Raw genomic sequence first — 25,779 nt, 5'->3', positions numbered from 1 at the left:
TGACGACAGCTTTAGTTGTTCCCACTGTGGTATTGCAAGTGTTGCATTACTGGGTAAATGTCACTGAGTTTTAGAAGGTGAGGGAACCTCTTCATGTATTGTTTATACCGTTTGTTTGATTAGTTTTGGGAGAGTTATTTCCAGCTCAAGTATTCTATACCTGATATCGTTCTTTAAATCCTATCCTCTTAGGCATGTTCTTGGAATCATATACACTATTGCAATACGTTGTCATCTGCTCCAAGCTGAAGACATATTTCTATCTTAGAGAGGATGTAAATACATCAGCAGTTCAGATGAAGAAAACCTGTTTAAGCTCTAAATATATAATCGTTAAGTAGCCAGTCATATCAGCTATCATTAATTTCAGCTTCTTACAAGAAAATAAGATTACAAGATTATAATAAGGTTTAAACACGTCAAATATTTATTTATTTAAAGAATATTTCATGACAATTTATTTATATTTTCTGTTTTCTATTTCCGCATCTTCAGCATGTCCACTTGGTAAAGTGAGCTGTCCTTCAAGTCGCAATGAAACCAATTCTACAAATACGTGTATTTTCAAAGAAAGTATATGTGATGGACAACCTGACTGTGATGATCATAGCGATGAAGAAAATTGTGGTAAGCAAAGAAATTTCCATTTTTTTAATGTAATATTTGATGAAGCATCAAATTTTTACTACCTTATATTTCCATAAAATCTTATATCTTCTTTATTAATTTATGAAAATTATTACATTTCAAAATAAAATATAAACAGGAATATTTTACTTCATATGTATCAATGCAAGCAACCACTTCCAATTCTACCAATCCAAAAGACTAAATCTTATTGTTTGTTTCTAGAAAGATATTTAGGATTTAAAACAGCTTTTAAAATAACATGAGACAGTTTATACTATTTGCAAATAGAAGAAATAGGGAACTGAACTATTTCGTGGAAAGCACTAAGTTTAAGAGGGAAACTGAAATAGCTGGATTGACAACAAGAATAAAGTAAACATGATGTCTTACATAACAAAATGGCATTGGAAATAGAAAAAATTCAACTGGAAAATGAAACAAATGATTATAGTTAAAGTGAGAAACAGCATAAATTCTTCCTCGATTGATTCATCGTCAACAGGTCCATTCGTCGCCTGTATTCAAGTCAGAATCCCACAAGGTCGGTTATTAGATGGGATTACATCAAGATGTTGAACCAACATTAAAAAATACAGACGTCCCTCTTTCCCTTGGTATTCGGGTGACGGGTTTAATAAGAATAGGAATAGACTGCAAACATTTGGGTTTACAAATGCAAACACTTGGGACTGATAAGTTGTATTTGATGATCTGCTTTGTTTCGAAGACAAAAGTTAGAAGTATTACATGAAAAAAATTAAATGTGTTTTCTGAAATATGAAAATAATTTGTTTTTTTTTTATATATATATATTAATGCTTACAAGAATTATACTGTGCCATAATGAACCAGAGAGAATATTAAGAGAAAATTCTCAGAGAGATTAACAATCAAAGCAACATTCTTGTAAACTAAAGACTATATTATTTCTCGGTTTGCAAAAGTGTAATATCAATTGTGTATGATTTGTGTTAAATTACTTGCTGTATGTTATGTCAAAACGTATGCGTCTTGTTACAAAACTTATGTGTAAGTTTAGGCACCTGTTTATTGAGTGTATTAACAAGTTAGTTATTAGCTCTCGTTTCAAACTGAAATTTCTTGTTGGTGTACAGTATGAAGGGTTTTCTGAAAACGAGGACTGTGCCCTAGATTTTTGGTTGTGGTTAACGTTAATATAGCCTTGACATTTGAATACTATTTAAGTACTCACGGAAGGCGAGCTTATCGTACCCTTCTTCGCGCGTCACCATATCCCCATATTGCAGCGTGACAATATTACCTCCCACACGCCCAGAGTCACCATGGACTTCCTGCGTCAACACATCAGAACCATGCCCTGGCCGGCTTTCAGCCCGGATTTGAATCCATTAAAACACCTGTGAGATGAAATCCAGAGACGGTCGAACCAGGTGGTCCCAAGGCCGACAATTCATATGGAACTGGAGGCAGCTTTCCTCAGTGTGTGGGCGCAGGTGCCAATGGCTTTTGTGAATCGCCTCATACACTCCATGTACCGATGGTGTATGGCCGTATGAACATCCAAGGTGGGCATACACGGTATGAGCATAATCACGCCCTACAATCTCGGTGAACTGGAACCGACCACTAGCAGAACACATGTCAAAGATCTACAGACTATAGTCAAAGTGCATCGAAGAAATTGACTTCATCAGATTTATCGAAATTTATCTCTGACATAATGAAATTAAAATATATTTCACAGTCACACACGCTTCGCGTTCCTTTTGCGTTTCAGTGTATTGTGTCCTGGGGCTCCGACGAACGAATTTTGTGCAAGGAATTGACCAACACCGAACTATCCTAGCCGTTTCCCAAGAAGCATTTAGTGATCCAGCTGCTTCATTTACCTCTTCAAGCTGTTCGGATTATCATGGTATTTGAAAGAAGGGAAACACGACTTTGAAGTGGAATTTGAATCCATTTTCTCATATTGCTACACAGGAAACTTCATTCTTCGTGAAGTAAATCAGCTGAATTGCTAAATACTAAATAAAAATTATAATAGTTTCAAATGCAAATTGAAGCAGTATCGAGGTTAACAAAACTGCGACGATAATTACGATCACGAAGATAAGACAGAAAATTTTGTATAAAGTTAATTATACCATCTTTAGTATTTGACTAAGACACTTAGTACGCCTAATGTGGTAGCGAGGAGAAAGACTCTACGCATTTGTTTTCCCTGTTAGAAACATCAGGAAAATCTCTTCAAATTTTTCTTTGCCATCTTAGTAATACGAAACATTGAATATCTAACCTTAGATATGTCTCAGAACAAATGTTATGGTAAGAGCTTGAAAGTCCTTGATCGTAAATCTGCTGAATCGAGACGAAACCGAGACTATACAACAACAATGACAACAACTGCAGCAGCAGCAACAACAACAGCAATAACAATAAAATGTGAAAGGTTACCTTACAAGATTTCATGTGAGCAATAAGAATAATCTGTTTTATTTGATTTTCTATGTTCAGATAGCTGTACAGACAACCAGTGGCAATGCAGAAATAAGAAGTGCATCGAGAAAGACCTTCGCTGCGACGGTAATAAAGACTGTGATGACGGCTCAGATGAATTCCATTGCTGTAAGTAGAAACAACTTGTACGCTTTTTTTTTAATTTTTATATACCAACCATTAATAGGGAGATTACATTTAGGGCGGGTCGTAATAGTGACTTCCGATTTTCTCGGTCACCGAACAACACTTCTCTGTCATATTGTGCCAGAGGAAAGAACTACATGAAGTCGAGATGGTAATAAAGATATTACTACTATGACTATATTTTAAGTCCTGTATGAAGTTTTAGTCGCCACATGGTTAGAATGTTGCACTCACGATCGCAAGAGCACGACTTCGATTCCGAGCAATGCGTTGTGTTCTTGAATAAAACACTTCATTTCACGATGTTCCGGTTCTCTCAGTGCTATAACTGAATAGACATGCGACAGACTGGTGTCTTGTTCAGAGCGGTCGGTGCATTCTTAGATTACATCATTGAAAAAAACTCGCTATCTTCAGGTAAATTTTTAAAGTTTAGAAATAATACATTTCTAAATCTCTCAGAGAGATTTATGCAGTAGTGATACGATGATGTAGTTGTATGCTGTCAACTTAATGTGACAGTCCCCTGAAGGGAATAATACTACTGTTAGTTAGACCTAGGAAGCTGCACTGCTTTCTGTCGACCTTGACACATTTCCTGTGTCCTTATGTTTACAAGTGGGAGACAAGCACCTCCACCCTTGTAAACATAAGGACACAGGAAATGTGTCAAGGCCGACAGAAAGCAGTGCAGCTTCCTAGGTCTAACCAACAGTAGTATTATTCCCTTCAGGGGACTGTCACATTAAGTTGACAGCCTATAACTAAATTTTTAAAGTATAAACAAGTAAGGCAGAAATAGAAGATGACCAGAAGGTGACCAGTTCACCTGGATAACCATGGTGAACACGTAAAATGTTGAGAACATTCAATCGAACACAAATGGCAACTAGTTCAAAACTAGTTATTTTTCAGTTTGCAATCTTAATTAGTTTACAGCTGTCGTAATGGATTAAACAGAACAGGTGGAGGGACATGGGATGGAGTGTGGATGAAGAAGTCACAGGATATGTGACGAAAGATTTCAAGACGTAGAACATAAAATGCTAATAATAATATAAATATAAAGTGAAGTACGGATATATAGTGGGTGTGTTTGCTTAGCAAAACAGAAAGGAAATTACCATTCAAAATGTGACAATATCTGTTTTAACGCACGATTTCATATAAATAATCTTGCAAAACAAATGCATAAACTTAAAAGAGAAATGTTTATTCAAGTAAGTCATAGAAATAAAAAGCAAATTAAAGTGTTAGAGCTGTACAGACTGCTGCCAATCTTCCTACAGTAGCGCACGCACATATTCTGATACATATACATAAAATTATAATGTTTCTGTTAAATATATATTATAAGCACTTTAAATACGCCTAGATAGCATCCATCCACTGTATCTTGATGCATACATGAGGACATCAGTATTTCTTCATATATGCATATATAATCGTATATGAACACGCGCCAACGTGCGCACACACACACAAACACTCACACAAATGCACACACACAAATACGCACATGACAAACACACACATCACAAACGCACACAAACCACAACACACATACACGCAAACGCACACACAAACACAAAATGCACACAAAAACAAACACACACAAACAGAACACAAAGAAACACAGCAACACATATGAATGCCTATATCTACAAATATATAGACATCCTCAGTACGTTGATATATGCATAGAGCACATAACAGACACACGTGTGCTTTGTATCTGTGTTTGTCCTCCGATCCAGTACACAACCGGTGCTGATGAGTTTACATTCCAGTAGCCTAGTGGTTCGGCATAAAGACCAATATAGTTAATAGCAGGCTTTTTCTAAGAAAAAGAAGCATTGGCGTCGACAAATTCGACTGAAAATTGTTCAAGGTGGTGTCCTAGCATGGCCGCAGTCTGATGATTGAAACAAGTTAAAAATAAAAGATATATATATATATATATATATATATATATATATATATATATATATATATATATATATATATATATATATATGGGTGAGAAAGTTGGTATGTGAAAGCACGTGGTTGGATGTATAAAAGATAAAGAACGAAAAACTACAGAAGGCTTGTGTTATATGGTTAAAGTATATATTTAAATCGCTATGTTAGAAAAATGTTATAAAATTTTGAATATAGTAACATTGCTTTTAGAGAAATAACCGGTTTCGTATTTTCTTTTCAAATTTCTCAAATTTCTATACCTGTATCGTATAATGTCTTCGCTATGGTGTAAGATAGGAGAAGGTAATCAGGGATTTTTTTCCGGTATAAGGGACATAATAAAAAATGTTAGGAATGAATAGGATTGGTTAATTTAACATGATTTGGTTTAGAAAGAATAGAATGTTACAAGTGGTTAGGTTTTGCTTTATATTTTTTTCAATGAGGTGAGTTTCCTTATTTAAAAATGTTAGAAATGGTTATGGTTTGGCTAATATTTTTCAATGAAGATGGTTTCCTTATTTAATCTAATTTGTGTTGGTGTTCCAATGGCACATTGATAGAATGGAAAGATTACAAATTGTGGTAGCATTTGTTTTGCGCATTTCTCAATATGTTCACTAAAGGGTGTCTTTCTGTATGCTGTCAATGCAGAGTGAATTTGCGTCTGAGCGATAATCCTGTGGACCCTATGTAGTTTTGGTGGCAGCCTGAGCATCTTATGACATAAATCAGGTTTTCTGAAGCACAAGTAAAGTCAGATTTGATTTTGAATTTTTGTCCCTCTTTGAAAAGGAATTCTGATCCTTCTAGAAGGTTTGGGCATATTGCGCAATTTGGTCGACCACATTTTTTCACTTTTGTATTTGTTATTTTGGAAAATAATTTTGCCTTTGTGAGGTTCTTTTTTAATGATTTCGATTGTTTGTAGCTTTTAATGATTTTATGTGTGTGTAAAATTTCCTTTAACTTGGGGACCTTATGCAGCATTGGTAAGTATTGGGTGATGATGGTGAAGGCTTCTTTGTTTCTGGGGTTGTATGTGGATATGTACAGCAGTATTTTCGGGGAATAATGAAAATTTTGTCCTCACTAATTAAAACCCGTGGAAATGAACTGACAACCAAAGCGAATGATTTTCTAACAAACTTTAAATGCAAACCTAGCCTTTTCTATGGTCTGCCAGAAATACACAAAAGCCAGATTATAAATAAAACCATTAAACATATATACACCAAACCCGGGGGACCTAAAACTACGACCCATTATAGCTGGCCCAGCCTGTAAAACACACAGACTAAGTCTATTTATTAGAAATATATAAATGAGGATCGTTCGCGATTTTTTTCCTCCGCCTTCCTTTTCTCTTGGAATCTCATCCGCTTCTTGTTTCTGACGAAGAGCTTTGCTCGAAATGTAAAACTCCCTTTCTTTCCTTCCCTGAGCGTCTTCTAATACTTTGCATGTACCACGTCTTCGTGTTGTTGTTTTTATCTTGTGTTTGTTCTTTGTTTTTTTTATTACTATATACATACACACACACACACACACACACACACACACATACATATATATATATATATATATATATATATATATATATATATATATATATATATATATATATATATATATATATGTATGTATATATATATATATGTATATGTATATATATGCATGTATATATATATATATGTATATGTATGTATATACACACTACAGTGTCAAACTGAGCGTATTCACTTGCATATATACATACACATATATAGATGCATACGCGTACTCAGATATATTACGCAGTCATATATCTATATACACATATACGGAGACTGACCCATTAACAAATATATACACGTATATGCATACACCCACACATGCACGCAGAAACACGCAGACACGCACACACATATATATAGATGTACATACCTATATACGTGCACATGTATTTAAGCAAACTATATACAGATATAAACGGATACATACACATATACACACACACACACATCTAAACATTTTCTAATGTTCTTCCTATGGTAAGACAAGTTTTTCATGTTTTGTTGCACACACGCATTTTTGCCAGTATATACGCAGTGAAGCTATACAATAGCGTCGTATTTATATCGATTGCTATTGTCCAGTAAATATCGGTACCTTGTTGTACTACTCTTATGAATTTATATATATATATATATATATATATATATATATATATATATATATATATATATATATATATATATATATTATATATTATATATATACATATATGTATTGCAGATTTACTTCTGCTTTTATAGAACGGTGTTATAGGAGTGAACACGGTGCTTGTTCTACAGCAGTACTATGCGCAGCTTAAATACAGAGATGTAAAAGCAGGGGCGAATTATACCAAACTAATCTACAAAAAGAAAATAGAATATTTTGTATTTTATGCATTGCAATCAGAGTAACTTTCATAATTCTATTCAATTAGGTGCATATTTTGCCATAAAAGGAAAATGCTGCTATCGATCTATTTTATTCAAGTTAGGCACTGCCTACCTTGCCTACTTAGGAGGTGCGTCCCTGATATATATATACATATATATATATATATATATATGTGTGTGTGTGTGTGTGTGATATAAGAATGATATACGGATATTCTGTTGAATGATGCAGCCTAACAAATGGATCAAAATTCAGTTTTAATGAGTTAAATATAACTCCTATTTTGTTTTCCAGTTAAATACGCGGAAAACATGACTGTGCAAATGTTTTACAATGGTTCATACAAACCTATTTGTGAAAACAATTTGAAAACCGCAGATGTTGCAAATAAGTTGTGTTCCTATGTTGGAAGAAGGTAAGAAAACTGAAGGCACTCTATTTTCTATCTCACTAATTAAAAGAAAACGCTAGATTGTTTTAAAATATATTATTAAGAGTACTGGCCGGTCGCTATTTTCCTGAGAAAAAAATTAATCCAAGATGTTAAAATGTTATTTTCAACTGAAGATCATAGAGTATGTTTGTCATGCAAAGCGTGAAATCAATAAGTATTGAAATATACATTATTTACTGATGTATTCAAAGCAAAGGTAACCCTATTTCTCATATGTTCATTGCATTGCTCGTGTGCGTCTTTATCGTAATTTTTATGGTGATTTTTGGAGCAATGGTTCTGATTTCAGCAAGTGGTATTATATATCCTACTGTATCTTATATTACTTTATATTGTGCATATATATATATATATATATATATATATATATATATATATATATATATATATATATATATATTAGGGACAAAATCCAAAATTACAGCTAAAAACTCAATTAAAATCAATTTATAAAAAATTAAAATTAAATTGAGCTTTTAATTATTAACTTTTCTATATGTGATAGTGGATTTTCATCGATGAGTTCTTGAAACTTGGTTATTTTCCCTAAAACTATATATTTTATATATATATATATATATATATATATATATATATATATATATATATATATATATATATATATATATATATATATATACTTATATATATATATATATATATATATATATATATATATATACTTATATTTATATATATATATATATATATATATATATATTACTATATATATATATATATATATATACTTATATATATATATATATATATATATATATATATATATATATATATATATTACTATATATATATATATATATATATATACTTATACAAGAATAAGGGCAGGGAATCGTCAATTAATAATAGAATTAATAATTAACAATTTTGCCAAGTAGTTCAGTATGAAAAAAACCTTTATCGGTAAAACCATTTATCATCATAAATATACAGGGATTAGCATTGAGTATGTTGGAGAAGCAACTCAATGCTAATCCCTGTATATTTATATATACTTATAAATATACTTATATATATATATATATATATATATATACTTTTATATATATATATATACTTAAATATATATATACTTATATATATATATATATATATATATATATATATATATATATATATATATAGAGAGAGAGAGAGAGAGAGAGAGAGAGAGAGAAAGAGAGAGAGAGAACCGTCAATGTTGAACAGTGAGAATGAATGCTCAACACCCTAGTGATCAATAAATCGTTATTCGTGGGATAACCAAACTACTATTGGTTTCATGTTGAGAGAAAAGTCCCTCACCAATTATTCAAGTCTGCCACATGTGACGTTAGTGTTCGAATTCAACTCATATACATATATAGGGTGCGATAGGTAAATTGCCGCCATTTTATATTTTTAATTTTCTGCATGCGCATTGTTTGTTTTTGACTTTGTCGACTACACACTATAGTAGGGTCAGTTGGGCACCATATGTGAGAAAAACAGCACCATAACGGAATTCAATCTGCCAGAAATCTGGAGACGACATGCTGTACTTCTTGGCATCTGCACCAGAAGCTCCAATACGGACATTTCAGAGCGTTGTGAGGGTGTCAATCTGAGGTCAGTGCAGAGGATCTGGAAAGAGTTGGATAAGTCTAATAATTACGAAGTGACAGCAGCTCGGAAAACGCGCTCTAATTGTTCTTTTAAGAAAAGAACTCCTGAATTTGTGGCTGCGAGCCAAGATTGACAATGATCCCTCCAAGTCAATCAGATCCATCACCAGGGACATGAGAGTGTCTGAGTTTCTTCTCAGGCAGGTAGTGCATAAAGACATACAAAATGAGAAAAGGACAATTTGTATCCCAAACCATCAAGGAAAATAAGAAAGCGCTACGAAGCTTTTGAACAAACTCAAGCATCCTCCCCAACCGAACAAGCTTTAATTTTTTTCAGACGAGAAAATTTTCTGCCAGGATTGGATGGTGTATACACAGAACAACTCTTGGCATACCGTCTCCCCAAAGCTTGTACCGAGAGTGATAAAAATCAAACATCCAGTCAGCATCATGGAAATAAATGAAAAAGCATTTACTTCCAAATATTTTGAATCAGTATTATGCAATCTGGCAGTACTTTTACATGGAATTTCGTATGTCTTTTTGAGCCAAGTTCCTGAAGAGACTTCTATACATAGATATGAATTGCTTATAAATCAAATAATGTATATAAGTCGAAACAACTTGTTGGCTTTATTTGTTTTGTTTTGCTTTTTTAATTAGTTATTTTATGTTATATTTTATATTATAATATATTTCAATGTAATAAATGGATAGATCGACAATTGTATTTTTCTATTTAATTTATTGTTTGTAATTTGTATTTATATCCATACTTCTGTGGTATTCAACTGTTGTACCAGTGAATTGGACGTTTTAGACTCCTTTGAAGGAATCGTTTTTTTCCCTTCGTTTGGCCCCTACACCTATCTTTTCAGGAGAATATTCGTGTAGATAGAAAATAACAAAACCATACCTTTGGGCTTACATGTGTGCCTTCTGGCAAGAATAATGTATCAACCTCTAACTACACATTCAAATGTGGAACCGTTATGTTATTTATTTACGACACGATAAATAATATAATATAATAGGTTCCTAACCCCGAAAATGCAACTGAGAATTAACCTATTATTTTTAAATTGTGAATTTTATGTTATATCGCCTGCAGAAAGCTGTATTGTGAATAGATATAATTTGAATGTTAATACTGGCTTTATAGTGGTTTTTGACTGCTATGTCTAGACATGTAAAGGTTTTTGCAAACCACTCCATTATAATTGTGATTTATTCATAATTATAAACACTCTTCTTATGTGTGTGCGTGCGCGCGTGTGTGCATTCATCTACTGCTCTCGCTGCTCTTCTTAGTACATCTGTCACTCGGGACGCCGCTTGACTGTCCGATTAGCAGAGCACCTCCGAGACATCAGACTCTGCAATGAAACCCTGGTTGCGCACCATTTCAGTTCTCCCGATCATTCTCTACAACATCTGCTTGTATTCGGACTGTCTTTACACAGGGGCCACTCGGACTCCTGCCTTCTCCCGTGAAGAAGAATTAATCTTCCTTCTTCGCACCTCTACGTCATTCACCTCCTCACTTCATCTGACACTGACCTCATCTCCTTTTGATAACAACCCTTCACCATCCCACACACGCTAGCACTGGCCACTTCTCAGCACCCACACCGTACACCATCATCCACACACTCACGCACAATCTTTAAGAGCGTTACCAAACATACCACTATATGAATAGCCACACACACTATGCTTAACTCAGTACACCCACCGCACACCATGATGCATACTCTCACACGTACACAAGCACATAATACCTGTTCACAGACAATATCCACACCCACACAAACAAATAATACCTGAACACGGACAATATATACATGCACGACACGCATTAATACACGCAACATACAGAGACAAAGATAAATTTTGCCCACATACATACACCATGCCCATACTCCATACACAAGCACATACTCACACATGTCAGAGTCACTCGCCCCTATTCAACCACACACACTTACACTCTCACACACACCATTCTTACATACATACACACGCACGCGAACCTTCTCTTGTTGGGATCACTAGCACTATTATTATCTCCCTTTTATATATGCATGCATATATATATATATATATATATTTATGTATGTGCATACATATATATACATACATATACATATACATATATATATGCATATACATACATATATAAACACATATACATACATGCTTACATATATATATATATATATATATATAGAGTTATTAATATTTCTAAGTCTCTCTAAAGGAGACTACGGCAGCGGTACTGGAAATTAATAGTTATCGCCAAGCCAACATGGCAGTCCCAAAATTAGGACGAAAGCTGCCGTGAATTAGCTCCAAGAAGCCATCGCCTCTAGCTAGCTATGTGACACACGAAACCTGTGTCCTTTATAACCTTCGAACAGGGGAGGTCAGCAGTGTCCCCCTGCTGGTTTGCCAAACCAGCAGGGGGACACTGCTGACCTCCCCTGTTCGAAGGTTATAAAGGACACAGGTTTCGTGTGTCACATAGCTAGCTAGAGGCGATGGCTTCTTGGAGCTAATTCACGGCAGCTTTCGTCCTAATTTTGGGACTGCCATGTTGGCTTGGCGATAACTATATATATATATATATATATATATATATATATATATATATATATCCCTTTGATAGCTTCGGTAGTTTGGAGAGTAGAAGCTGGTGTGTATGGGCGACTACTAGTCTTCCACAAACAACCTTGTCCAGACCTTTGCCTAAGAGCGAACATTTTAGGTGCAATCCCATAGTCATTCGTGACCGATGAGCGTCTTAATATATGCATGCGAATGTATATACAGGTTGTTGTCCATCTCCATTTTTTTACCCATGATGGAGACGAACACGAATGCTTGTAGAACATAAGTACCACTTTATGAGCGACTGTGATTAGTACCTATTGGCAGGAGCCGAGGTGAGATGACAAGTAATCACATGAGGCATTTTTTTCTTCTTAGCAATGGAACATTTAATGGTTCAATTTCTGGTAAGGGTATAGTATTCAGACACAAGTATTCAGGCAACGATGACCAACTGATTCCAGGTTTCGAACCCGAATCTATTAGGTAAATATTATACACTTTTTCATGTTATTATGCTTTTATGTCATGTTATGGTCTGTTATGTGATAGGATGCCTGGTTTTCCATTGTGACAAAGTGAAATACTAATGGTTTGGAATGTATTCTGATCTATTGTTTTGACTCACTGAATGTTTATTTTTGACAATGTCTGTCACACTAAATGCGGATGTCTAACTTTGGTACAAAGCTTTATAATTCGAAGATGATGTATATTCAGTTATACTGATTCAAGTATCTTCCTGTTACTGATGTTACTGATGACAGAAATGTAAAAAAATATATATATATATATTCAACAGGTCTTGAATGCAGATTGGGAAAGGGTTTAAGTAAATACCTCAAAGCATTTTCCAGTACTTGTACAAAAGTTACCAATCATTTGGTCTTCCTGCTACATTAAATAATTTGTATTTATTCCCCGTTTGAGAGAGGACGGAAATCAGTTCAAGTAGAGCCACTGAATAAATTGTAACTCATTACTATTAGTAGATTGGTATTCATTTCCACTGGTTTATAAAGCAATCATGAGTTATGTATTAATTACTTCTGCTGCTTGTAGCACTGTACTTTATTTATGCATAATATACACAATATAGAAAATCTCTCCGGCAACAAAATGCATTCTGAGAGCTGGAACTTCATAATATGCGGCAAAAGATAGATAAAAGTCTCCTAAATGAAATTTCAGAGTATCATAGGTATTATTCTCACTTACCTATTCTTGACTTAGTTCTGTTTTAGTGATATATTCTGAGTACCTATTATCTAGCAGTTATATGCATTACAAATAACCTATAGCAGATTTGATCTTATAATCTACGCGCAGATAATTCAGTATCTTAGCTAAATGGCTGTTTTGTTTCTACAAAACACTCGGCCTATTTCAAGTAAGGTAAACTAAAGCAATCGCAGATTCATTTATGTTTGTGTGTATTTTAAAATGATTGTAAGAAATTTGAGAATAGGTCATATTAGCACTACTAACAGAGTCAAAACACAACGAATGCCGTTAACTAGTCAAGAGAATTACCAATTTTACAGTACTAGCACTGATTGCAAAACTGAGCAATTCTACCTCAGGTCGATTGTATTATCGACAGGAAAGCATCTTGGCTATTGACCGTGCAGTTCTATTGAAAAGAAACAACCGCTGACCTTCAGTTTTTAATTCAATAGCCTATTGAGTGAGATTAACATGATTCTCATCCTGGCTAAAAAGTGTTAAGCATTGACTCAACTTCGCCATGTTTTATTGACTATGAATCATAATCCTTCTTCCTTGTTGTTCGATTTGCCATCGACTTGGCAGGCTACTGCTCTCTTATAATGATACGTAGTGACATTATACTGATAAGATTGTAACAATAATAAATGCATTAATAAAATTTCTGCTCTTTTCTAACAGCGAATGCAACATCGCGAAGCTAAATTGTGGTGAACAACGTAAGCTGAATTTCATTAAATCTAATTTTATTTAATGGGTATAAGGCCTAACATTTATAGAAAGGGTGAAGAAAGATATTCATATCTTTCTTCGAGGAAATTGTCCTGTTAACCCAAATTCTTTCGAGAAACACAAGCAAAAAAAATTCATAAAAACTTATATGATGTGTAAAAATGAGATCCTTTGAATGAGAAATATGAGAAAAGAAAATAGTCCTAAATGTAGATGTGGAAAGAAGGATGGTGACTTTTATAATGTACGTGTACACGTCGGATGTAACATAGTGTTACCCAAATAAATATTGGGATGTTGTATCTAAAATAACCTACCACAGAATTATTATGCTCACACAGAACGCATTCCGTACTACTCGAATGTAGGTACGATATTAAATCAAAACACGTCGCACGACCAACAATGTCAAATACTCTGACAGTTCACACAATTCTCATTTATTCAGATCCGTTAGTCCACTTTCACTCACGTGGCGTGTGTCCAGGATCCTTCCACATGTGACAAAGCATTTTTATAGACAATTAGTGAGTAGGTAATTTGAATGAGGACGATCTAGGCTAGAAATCATAGCTAGCAATTTGCAGACATACATTCGTAACAAGTGTGGCAGCGGAGAATAGGCAGGTGATCGATATTACCAGGTGATAGGTTAGCAGTAAATTATTCTGGATGTTATGTTTGAGAGTGTGACATAATCCATAGATGGTACACCGAATGATTTAAGAAATGGAATTGTCAAATGAATTTAAAGATTAAGTATGTAATTATATTTAGGCTACATATCTATTTAGTCTCCTTTGTCATAATGACTGTGTCTAAAAGTCAATTAAAATTCAATTTTCCTGCAAAGAAATTGGTGAAAGAGAAAAATTCTCGATCAGCTTTTAAAATAATCGATCTAATAATTCGTGTAAATTTCTAATGCTTTAGAATTCTTCAATTTACTTCAAATAGGTATTAATAGTTGTTAAAACTTGTTTCTTAAAACACATTTACAATTACCGTCCTTTGTGGAAAAAAAAAACTTGAAACATTTTGTTTTACATTATTTCTTTGTTTATTTAACTATTCTTCATAATCTCAGAATGTGGAACTCGAATGATGGGCTCTATTGAATCCAGTGCAATGAGCAATAGTGGACAATTCGCTTTGGATGGAGAATGGCCCTGGTCTGTGTCAGTTCATGGGAATTACTATTTTTCAAAACCTGCTGTAATAATCGACAAACACCATGTCCTTACCCCTGCTGCTTATTTAAAGTAAGTATTTTCAATGTTTTGATAACATTATCTCCTGTCTGTATACGTTTATAATAGATATTCGCGCGGCCTTGTCTTGCTACTTTAATCCCATCAACTACGAACTATTATTCATCTTTTAACTTAACAATACAAGATCAATAGATTGACTGGTAAAAATTGTCTTGTCAAAATGTTTTATTTTGCTGCAGCTTTGCCTTCTGATTTCATATCCTACTTAGATCACCTTTACTTTTCAACCATCTGTGTTCTCTAAAATATAGCTCCTTTCAAGTACTGAGGTCAATATAATCGACTGCTTTTCCAAATTTCTGGTCTTGTATTTACATTAGAATTTATCTAAATGAGTAGCACACAACACTCCTGCAGCATCTTCTTCATACGCTGCTTACAGAATATAATAGTCTTTTGGAATTGCTCTACACCTAATACATACACACACATGCACACACATAAACACACACACGCAAACACACATGCAACACACAAACACACACATACATATACCGCATGTGGCGGTGTTTATGCATCCGTATCTACTAATGGTTAAATCTAATACATTTGTTACTCTATCGTGTATTTGTTTCTTTTTGTATTTGTATCTAATATTTGCTATGGATCTTCTATAAGAGCGGAGCTGTATATCTTCAGTTGCCATTTACAAATACAAAGACCGAGAAAATATCACTTTAACGAGACACCTCTTGAAATCACCTGAGGAGACACATCTTCACCGATCAATACATCTAAACAAGATGGTCAGTATCCCACCCGCGAGAGATCAATACTAGGTGGGTCGAAACAATTTTAGTTATCAATAAAGATTCTCATATCTTCCATCTTCCGTCTCTCATTAATCAAATACCCAACGAACACAGAATTTATTTGGAGTTAGGATACATGTCTATTATTATGCTGATTAAAGCATATCCGCCGTTTGGTTTACATGATAATATCCACACTTACGGTATAGTTTTCACTAGATCTACGTCAGGAATTTCGAAGCATCGGGATTGTTTATAATCGATGAAGGAAACGGGAAAATGGATTTGGTACGCATCATTATTTAACGCGACAATCATTTCGACCCACCCTGCAGCTGTCACTTAAGGGTAGGATGTTGTGCATCTAGTTGTGTTGCATCAACCAATGCAGTGTGTATCGCTTCAGATGTTTGATATAAAAAGATATCCTACTATATATATTGATTTCCTTCAGGAATGTTGTACTCTCGTAGTATGCGTGTGGGACTGACGGAGAGTAGAATAATTCTGGGGTTACAACCAACAAATGTGTTTGGCTATATAACATAAATTGAAATTTAAAAAATATATAAAACATATAAGATATTTTAATGTATGTTACGTACCCAGACCTATTTGCTGATTATAACCCCAGAATTATTCTACGAGAGAGTATATCACGCCTGGAGGAACTCAACATCCGTAGTACGATATCCTTTTATATCAAACGCCTGAAGTGACACTGAATGCACTGCTTGATGTAACACAACTAGATGCACAGTAGCTTACCCTTAATAGACAGCTGCAGAACGGGTCAAAACGATCGTTGCGTTGAAAAAGGATTGAAGGGACAGTAAGTTTAGAAGAAGAAAGGTGAGTAAAACAATGAGAATTGAGAGAAAACTTCAGGTGTCAGACGAAGTCATATGATGATATCCTGTATATTAGAAACATTCACTCCATCTAGCATGGAAAACCGATGATAATGATTATGGTGATGATAATGATGATAATGATGATGATTAACAAAATCTTTCTTTCTCATAGAGCAAGGTTACCTAAGAATTTACATATAAAAACTGGATCGACTTGGCAACGTAGTGGAGATGAATACTATGTGGATAAAATCTGGATACCAAAAGAATATTCACCGTGGAACATAGATTATAATTTTGCAATTCTTCACGTGAAGAACGAAATTAAGATGTCACGTTCTGTACAGCCAATTTGTTTACCAGAACGCTCTATGCCCAGTAATACGAAATGTTTTGCTGTTGGATTCGGTATGACAAAATATGTTTTCAACTAAAAATATTTAAGAATGTTATTGCATAAATGGTTTGTCTGATTTATATAGTTATTTCTGTATGTCTGTAGATTTATATATAATTATTCATTTGTGACACCGCGTACGTATGCTACTACACACATAAACATATACATGAATGCATACATATATACATCCAAATATACACATAACACCTCCACACCAAGACATGTGTATTACCTCCCACACACAGCCCCTCGTTCCCGATCACCGTTTGTTATCTCCCCCTTTCTTAGCTCTCCTGAAAAAAGAATTTCTAACTTCCGGTCAGCCATTGTTATGATCGGCCATTATTATGATTGACCGTTGACTGAACACTATTCAATTTTTTTCTCCGTGTTTTTCTCCTTGTCTCCGTATTCTTTCTGTTGAAGAGCGTAGCTCGAAACGTCAAAGACTTTCCGTATTCCCGAGCGTCATACTAATATATCCTTTTGTTATTTACACCACCTGTCCTCGTCTGTTGTTATTATTTGTATAGTCTCCCATATATATATATATATATATATATATATATATATATATATATATATATATATATATATATATATATATATATGTGTGTGTGTGTGTGTGTGTTATCCTACTAACACTATCCAGAATACTACCACGACTTCCACCACAGTTACAGATAGAATAATTAACAACAACGATAGCAATAATAACGATAATAGTAATAATAATGTTAATAACCTAAACCTTTCTACCCCCAACTCTAACTTCTCCTCTGACAGTAATACCGCTTCCATTCCTGAAAATAATCCCCAAAATACACCCTCTTATAACTGCCGTTTTATTGTAGAAGATCTAATGTAATTTATAAATGCACCGAAGCAGTGCAGCGGTGCAACAGTGCAGGAGGCAGCTGAAACGATCGTTGTGCGAAATAAAGCTTCCTGTTATACTCCATCTTCGTATCAATCATTTAGTATGAATATATAATATACTATCTGATATATTATATAATGTAAAGGCGCTGAGCTGGAAGAGTCGTTAGTACGCCCGGCAGAATTCTTAGCCTCATTTCGTCTGTCCTTTGTTATGAATTCAAATTCCATCGAGAAATACGTTACTTTTCATCCCTTCAGAATCCCTATGTCCCTCTTCCGATATTGCTGGACTTGAGTCAAAAATTTGAAATCAACATAATAAACTATGTACATAAATTATAAAGATTTAGTACCTAAACGTTCTATTTCCATTGTTAATGTACCTTTACATGCACAAATATAAGCTAACAATGAGAACAAACTGATAATTATATTCCAAGTTTTTGTTTCAAATAATTAGATTAATGGAATTTAAAATATCATTATACATTCCTGCTGTATTAATTGTTTTGTTTTCTAATTTTCTTTAATTTTAAAATTAGGAGGTATATCAAAACGCTTAGAAGAAATAAAGGTTGAAAAAACAGAATCTTCATTCTGCAAGAAGAATTTTCCATTACATGAAAACGCTACATTCTGTGCCAACGATAAACACGACGATCCACCACACTGTTCTGTAAGTTATTTTCTGTTCATTTACTCAGTTTGTATTAGAAAATTCAATCATTTCTAAAAACTTTGTCCTGTTGTTAAAATTTACAAGTGTTATTGTTTAGCAGATAAATAAAAAATAAACAATGTGCTCGGATGCATTCATGCAGCGAACATATCGTCATTTTGTAAGCTTTCATATATCCGGGTCTATATTATTCTAAATCTCTCTTATTTGCATTTGGTAAACGAAATTAGGTTACTATTTCTTGTAAAATAAGCAATGGCTTATAGATCCTTTCATAAGCTTCAAGGGAAGAGAAATAGCAGGTATGAAGCATGTTTTAAATGTTGGTATATTGCAGGAAAATGGAAAATGAATGCAACTTATCTATGGTGAATGAAGCGGAATAAGCTGAATTTGATATTGTCAATATATCATATTTTACTTGCAACGTTTAACTGAGAAAAAACATACTGTTTTCTGCAAAATAGGGGTAGTTTATCCTGTTCAAGCTATATTATTAGCATTATCATGCGATTGAGAATTTAAAATCACTTCTTTAACTTTCTAAGACATCTCAACGCCTCTAAAAGCGAACTTCGTTTGTTTATTTACGTTTGTCGTAATTTGAATTTAATATATATATATATATATATATATATATATATATATATATATATATATATATATATATATATATATATATATATATATATATATATATATATGTATGTATGTATATTAATTTTCAAGCAGGCCATTTGAAATCTATAGTCCATCAGGTTTTAATTTCTTTTTACATTTGCAAATCTATCCCTATCTCTATTATTGTACATTAGCTGTAGGAATTTGCAATTCAAAATAGATTTTGAACATTAATAAGAATGAAATTAATAAAGATATGAGGGAACATTAGCTATAAATACTACAGATTCAATTATGAATCATTTTACATTTTCTATCATTACTGAATTAAGAATTGAAGGTACACTGCCGTTGACATTTACGGTTTTCTCATTTTAGGGAAAAAGATTTCGCTTTTATATTTACTGATAATTGTGTTTGAATATTGATTTTGTGACAATTATCTGATATTTTTCTATTAGACTTCTAATAACGTGTTACATACATAATAAAATTCCAAAATATTTCAGTAATATCTGAATATTCTTTCATTTTATTTTTATAGTTTGATGAAGGAAGTTATGTAACATGCCCCAATGAACATGGCAAGTGGACGGTATATGGTTTGGGTTTAGAAACTTCATGTTATAATCACGATTTACGTCCTTCACTATTTATTGACGTATATAAGATAAAAGATTGGATTGAAGAGAAAATATAACAAGTTAAATACAAGATGTTTGATACAATGTTAATTATTAATGATTAATTTGATTTAAATTGGTTTCATTATCTGCTTAATTCCACAATTAAATTTTGCAAATTCTAACGATGTAACTAACTTTCGAGTCTCCTTTGTTGCTTGCTTATTTTTATTAACCTTATTTGTTCTCTAAAGATTTACATGCCACGTCTAAACATACTAATTTATACTTTTAAAATACCTACATTAACATTCTAAATATCTGAATAAAAAGATTAATTTTCCAGAAATATTCCCTGTCAAATGATTCATACCAACTGAAAGAGTTATGCTTATTAATTAATTTTAGACGAAATCCCACTTATCAGTTTAATGTGTATTTAATGACAGATTATAAACCTTCCTAGAATCTGCGGTGACCTATAAGTGGTGAGATTATGCGATTGTAGCTACATCAGGCTACAAAAGCAATTAGATTTTGAAGTTGTAATCGTTCTTTTACTATGTTATTTCTTTTCAACTTGAGGTTTCATTTTTACTTATATTTCATTTATTCGCAAGTTGCATGATACTCTACATCGTCCTTAACATTTTTATACATTAAAGTCTCTATGTATTATTGCCAATGACCAATTTTTTTAATGATTTTTAAATAAGTTTTATAATGCGTTTATAATTATCAATGATCTTCAATAAAACTTTTATCAGTGTGAAATTATTTTGTATTTTCTATTTTGAAAAATACAATCTACACAAGGTACTATAGTTCTCGTGTTTACAGAATGTAAAGAAAGAGTGAGAGAGAGAGTGGGGGAGAATAAGCGTGTGAGAAACTAAATATAAAAGGACGCAAATGTAGTATGGAAGAAATAAGAATACTGAAAGAAGTACGTAATAAATAGGAAAAGTGGATGGATGGTCTGGTGACACAGGATGAGATGGTAAAAACTGATCTCCGGAAGCCTTACTCGGAAAATGACAAAATGTGTAACGTGATTGATGCATTTTGATGATGCAGGTGGCGCAAGCATGACAACAGGAAGATAAAGAAAATTGAAGGCTTCGAAATGTGTGCGTGAATACCTTATATATGTGAGAATGTATGTGTGTATGTATATATATATACATATATATACACACCCACACCCACACACACACACACACACACACACACACACACACACACACACACACACACACACATATGTATATATATATATATATATATATATATAAAACAGAGGATGTTTGTGTGTGTGTGTACGTGAATGTAGTTTATGCACGTCCACAAATTAGCACGCATATCGCTTCAATTTTAGGAGGAGATTCGGAATGACCTTATGTGCATTTTGGCCATTTTTTCTCTCAGAGGCACCCGCGTATAGCTGTAAAAATCGATAAACTTTTACGAATTTTGAAGTTTGTTGACATGGCGAAGTCAAATCTGTGCGTATGCGCGTGAAGGGGAGAGAGAGAGAGAGAGAGAGAGAGAGAAAGAAAGAAAGAAATAGTGTGTTTGTGACAGGGGGGGGGGAAGTACAGTGTTTGCTAGCGTCCAAACAAAAAAAAATGAAAAAGGTGGGTAAGGCAGACAGAAATCAAAGCAAATTTTTCTAAGCAAGACAGAGTTTACTTTGCTAGCGTCTAAAAAAAAAAAAGAAAAAAAGAAAAACAAAAGAACGAAAAAGTGGAAAGGGAGGCAGAAAGCGTATTAGGAATGAAAATGTAGCTAAGACAGAGTGTAAAATGTAAAAGGCATTTTTTTTTCTTAAACATGAGATATAGTTTAAAATATACGATGTTTTTGAAAGACACTATATTCTATAATGAGATTATATATACTTTCTCACACAACAATTCAAATATATTTATTTTAAATCATTTATTTGTTTTAAATCGTTCATCTTTCTCCCCCCCCCCCCTCATATATACTACTTTGGGAGCGAAAGAGTTTTGTTTATATTTCACAACTATGAAACAAAAACGTATGTAATAATTTATCAGTCACCCCCACCCGAACCCGTTTTCGGACCACAAAAAGGGTTTTGTAATGTTTCAGATTAACAACCGCACGATTTCCACTAGGGTGTTACGGTTACGGTTTTAGGGTCAGGGTTAGGGTTAGGGTTTAGGGTTAGGGTTAGAGTTAACCTAGAAAGGACAGGCCCCTTATTTTTTGGTTAAGGCTGTTGGTAAGTTTTCCTAAGTTACTCCAATTCACATCCCAAATGCAAATCTTCAGATCAACCTTTTCCTATGCAGATCTCTAATGCAACTTAAAAAAAAAAACAGTCAATGAGTGGAAATAATCAATAAACTGATTCCTTATGGGATTTCCCAATTAAATTGCCAGCAAACCATTTTCAGCCAAACCAATTTCAACTGATTTCGCTCAAATCTGATGTCCATGTTACTTATTTTGGTTTGAAATAAAGCACTTGATCACTTAATAATCCTAGCTTAATCCCGAGCAGCGCCGGGCTATACTGCTAGTATATATATATATATATATATATATATATATATATATATATATATATATATATATATATATATATATATATATATATATATATATATATATATGTATGCATATTTATATATATATGTATAAGTATATATATATATATATATATATATATATATATATATATATATATATACTTATACATATATATATAAATATGCATACATATATAGACAAACACACTCACACACACACACACACACACAAAAATAATTAGTGTACATTTATACCTAAAAGAGGTGTCCTGTTTTGTGTATAAATGTACACTAATTTTATATGAATAATATGTTGTCTATTGACTATTTTATGCATGCTAGCCACTGGTAGAAATATTTCTCTAATTTTTCTACCCCATACATATATATTAGATCTATTAGACCTTCTATTTATAAATGTTCTAAAATCTCCACAGCCTTGATTTTTATCTCATTCTGAAAATAAAAACATTTATATATACACATGCTATGTTGGGCTCCTTATTCGCATTATCACCGAACCTATGGTCTATCCATAGCACTTACTCAGCATACCTGACACCTTTGGGTCTTACTGGCACCATTACCTCTCATAACCTATATATATATATATATATATATATATATATATATATATATATATATATATATATATATATATATATATACCGGAGTAAGCACATAAAATGTGCAACAAAACTGTCCGATGAACGGGAACGTGAAACTCAGAGTAACAGTCTTTTGTTATATTTATGCTGCTTTTAAATAAAGTATATATATATATATGTGTGTGTGTGTGTGTGTGTGTACTTTGTTATTAAAGTTGTGATCCATTCTGTATCACAACTGTCCGATGGACGGTGATATGAAACTCTGAGAAGCAGTTTTTTATGACCTTTTTTGTGTCTTTGCAATTTAAATAACAAATCATATTAATCGACATTTAGTATTCGAGTACTATTTTCCCCACCTTGTTACACATTTATATGGTCACCCTAGTATGTGCAGGAGTGATTGTGTGGTAAGAAATTTGCTTACCAACCACATGGTTCCGGGTTCAGTCCCACTGCATGGCATCTTGACCAACTATTTATAGCCTCGGGTCGACCAAATCCTGGCCAGTGGATAGGTAGACGGAAACTGAAAGAACCCCGTCGTACATATATATGTGTGTGTGTGTGTGTGTGTGTGTGTGTGTGTGTGTGTGTGTGTGTGTGTGTGTGTGTGTGTGTGTGTGTGTGTGTGTGCGTGTGTGTGCTTGTATGTGTGTGTATGTATTTATGAGTCTGTGTTTGTCCTCCCATCGCTTGATATCCCATATGATGCTTTTACGTCTCCGTAACTTAGCGGTTCAGCAATAGATCGACAAGAGAAGTACTAGGCTTACAAACAATAAGCCCTGGTGACGATTTGTTCGACTAAAGATGGTGCTCCAGCATGGCCACAGTCAAATGAGCGAAATAAATAAAAGAATAAAAGAATATATATATGTGTGTGTGTGTGTGTGTGTATGTGTGTGTGTGTGTGTGTGTGTGTGTGTGTGTGTGTGTGTGTGTGTGTGTGTGTAATCAGAAAATGGAGAAAACCTCAGATTAACAAACACATTGTTTGGACCATATTTATAGCTTATTTTTTAATATAAAGCATGACATAATAAATTGGTGGCGTAACAAATCTTACGGCCGTTTCCGATTCGTTGCCAAAACGCTTTCTATAAATAATTGCCAAAATAAAGTTCTTCATCTTCATTGCAGATTCAAATTTTTTACTTCATCAAAGTAAAAAACAAGAGCATCCAATATAAAAAAGGGAAGAAGGAAAAATGGCCTACAAAAGAAGCCCCTATATGGTAGATTATATGCTTTTAATATATTGAGTTCTAGACTTCTTTCCAGACAACGTTTTCTTTCCTTTTCCTTCTTCTCTTTGTTTATATTGGATGCTATTTCATTTACTCTGATGAAGCTCTGTGCATTAATTCGAATGTCTTATGAAGATGAAAAACTTTATTTTCGCAATTATTTACAGACAGCGTTGTGGCAACGGATCGGAAACAGCCGTAAGATTTGTTACGTCACCTATTTATTATATCATGCTTTGTATTAAAAAATAAGCTATAAATTTGATCTAATCGATGTGTTTGTTAATCATTTTCTAGTTATTTGTTTCTTGATAAATTCTTGTTTATCCTGTTGTTACCTGCACTCTACGTGCATAGTGTACGAGTAGGTAAGATTTTTCTTAGCTTAGTAGACAAGCACTTCTTCCGTACAAATAGGTTCAGCAAAATATTTAACAAGCATACGGTGAAAATTTCCTTTAGCTGTGCACCCAATCTGAAAAAGATTTTAGTAAGTTGCTCACACCAGAGATAGCGGCATGATGTTCTTGTAAGGTTAACACAACATGTCCACTGTAATGCGGAGACCGTGATGTACGAGGTAGAGGTAAGAGCGATAGGGCCATATGGGCAACCAAACGAGCGAAAGTAGGTGGGAACAACTGAAGTCCCCTTCAGTACCCACGATAACACCACAAGCCCTCCTTCAACATCCCAAAGAGACGTAACGCCACGTCCCTGGCTAAGTATGTATGGTCATTGAAGGAAAGTACCACCGAGTACAGCATAAAATGGAAAATTCTAGAGAAATGTAAAACGTACATCAATAGCAGCAGGATGTGCAGGTTATAATTAGCTGAGAAAAGAGTGATTTTAAACATCTCCCACATCCCAGGCATTTCCTATTCAAGGAAATGCCTGGGTGCTGGGAGATCTTTAAAATCACTCTTTTCTCAGCAGCCTATCATACCCGTGTGTCCCCTCATTACTATAATTCCCAGTCCCCCAAT

General features: G+C 33.6%; 1 protein-coding gene across 1 annotated transcript in view; it reads left to right on the top strand.

Annotated features, from left to right (window-relative positions):
- The window catches only part of LOC106877512 (MAM and LDL-receptor class A domain-containing protein 1), a 143,535-nt gene extending 122,393 nt beyond the window's left edge, over positions 1-21,142 (top strand). Inside the window, exons 28-36 of the mRNA XM_089349699.1 lie at positions 496-627; positions 3,130-3,240; positions 7,948-8,068; positions 12,703-12,810; positions 14,233-14,270; positions 15,371-15,545; positions 17,336-17,571; positions 18,988-19,121; positions 20,290-21,142. Of these exons, the coding sequence (XP_089205825.1) occupies positions 496-627; positions 3,130-3,240; positions 7,948-8,068; positions 12,703-12,810; positions 14,233-14,270; positions 15,371-15,545; positions 17,336-17,571; positions 18,988-19,121; positions 20,290-20,445 (1,211 nt within the window). The 3' untranslated portion in view covers positions 20,446-21,142. The remainder of the gene's footprint in view (positions 1-495; positions 628-3,129; positions 3,241-7,947; positions 8,069-12,702; positions 12,811-14,232; positions 14,271-15,370; positions 15,546-17,335; positions 17,572-18,987; positions 19,122-20,289) is intronic.
- Positions 21,143-25,779: the final 4,637 nt, after the last annotated feature.

This window comes from Octopus bimaculoides, chromosome 3, assembly GCF_046866305.1.
Source record: "Octopus bimaculoides isolate indiv1 chromosome 3, ASM4686630v1, whole genome shotgun sequence".
In the NCBI taxonomy this organism is placed as follows: domain Eukaryota; kingdom Metazoa; phylum Mollusca; class Cephalopoda; order Octopoda; family Octopodidae; genus Octopus; species Octopus bimaculoides.
This window is presented reverse-complemented; position numbering and strand designations above follow the sequence as displayed.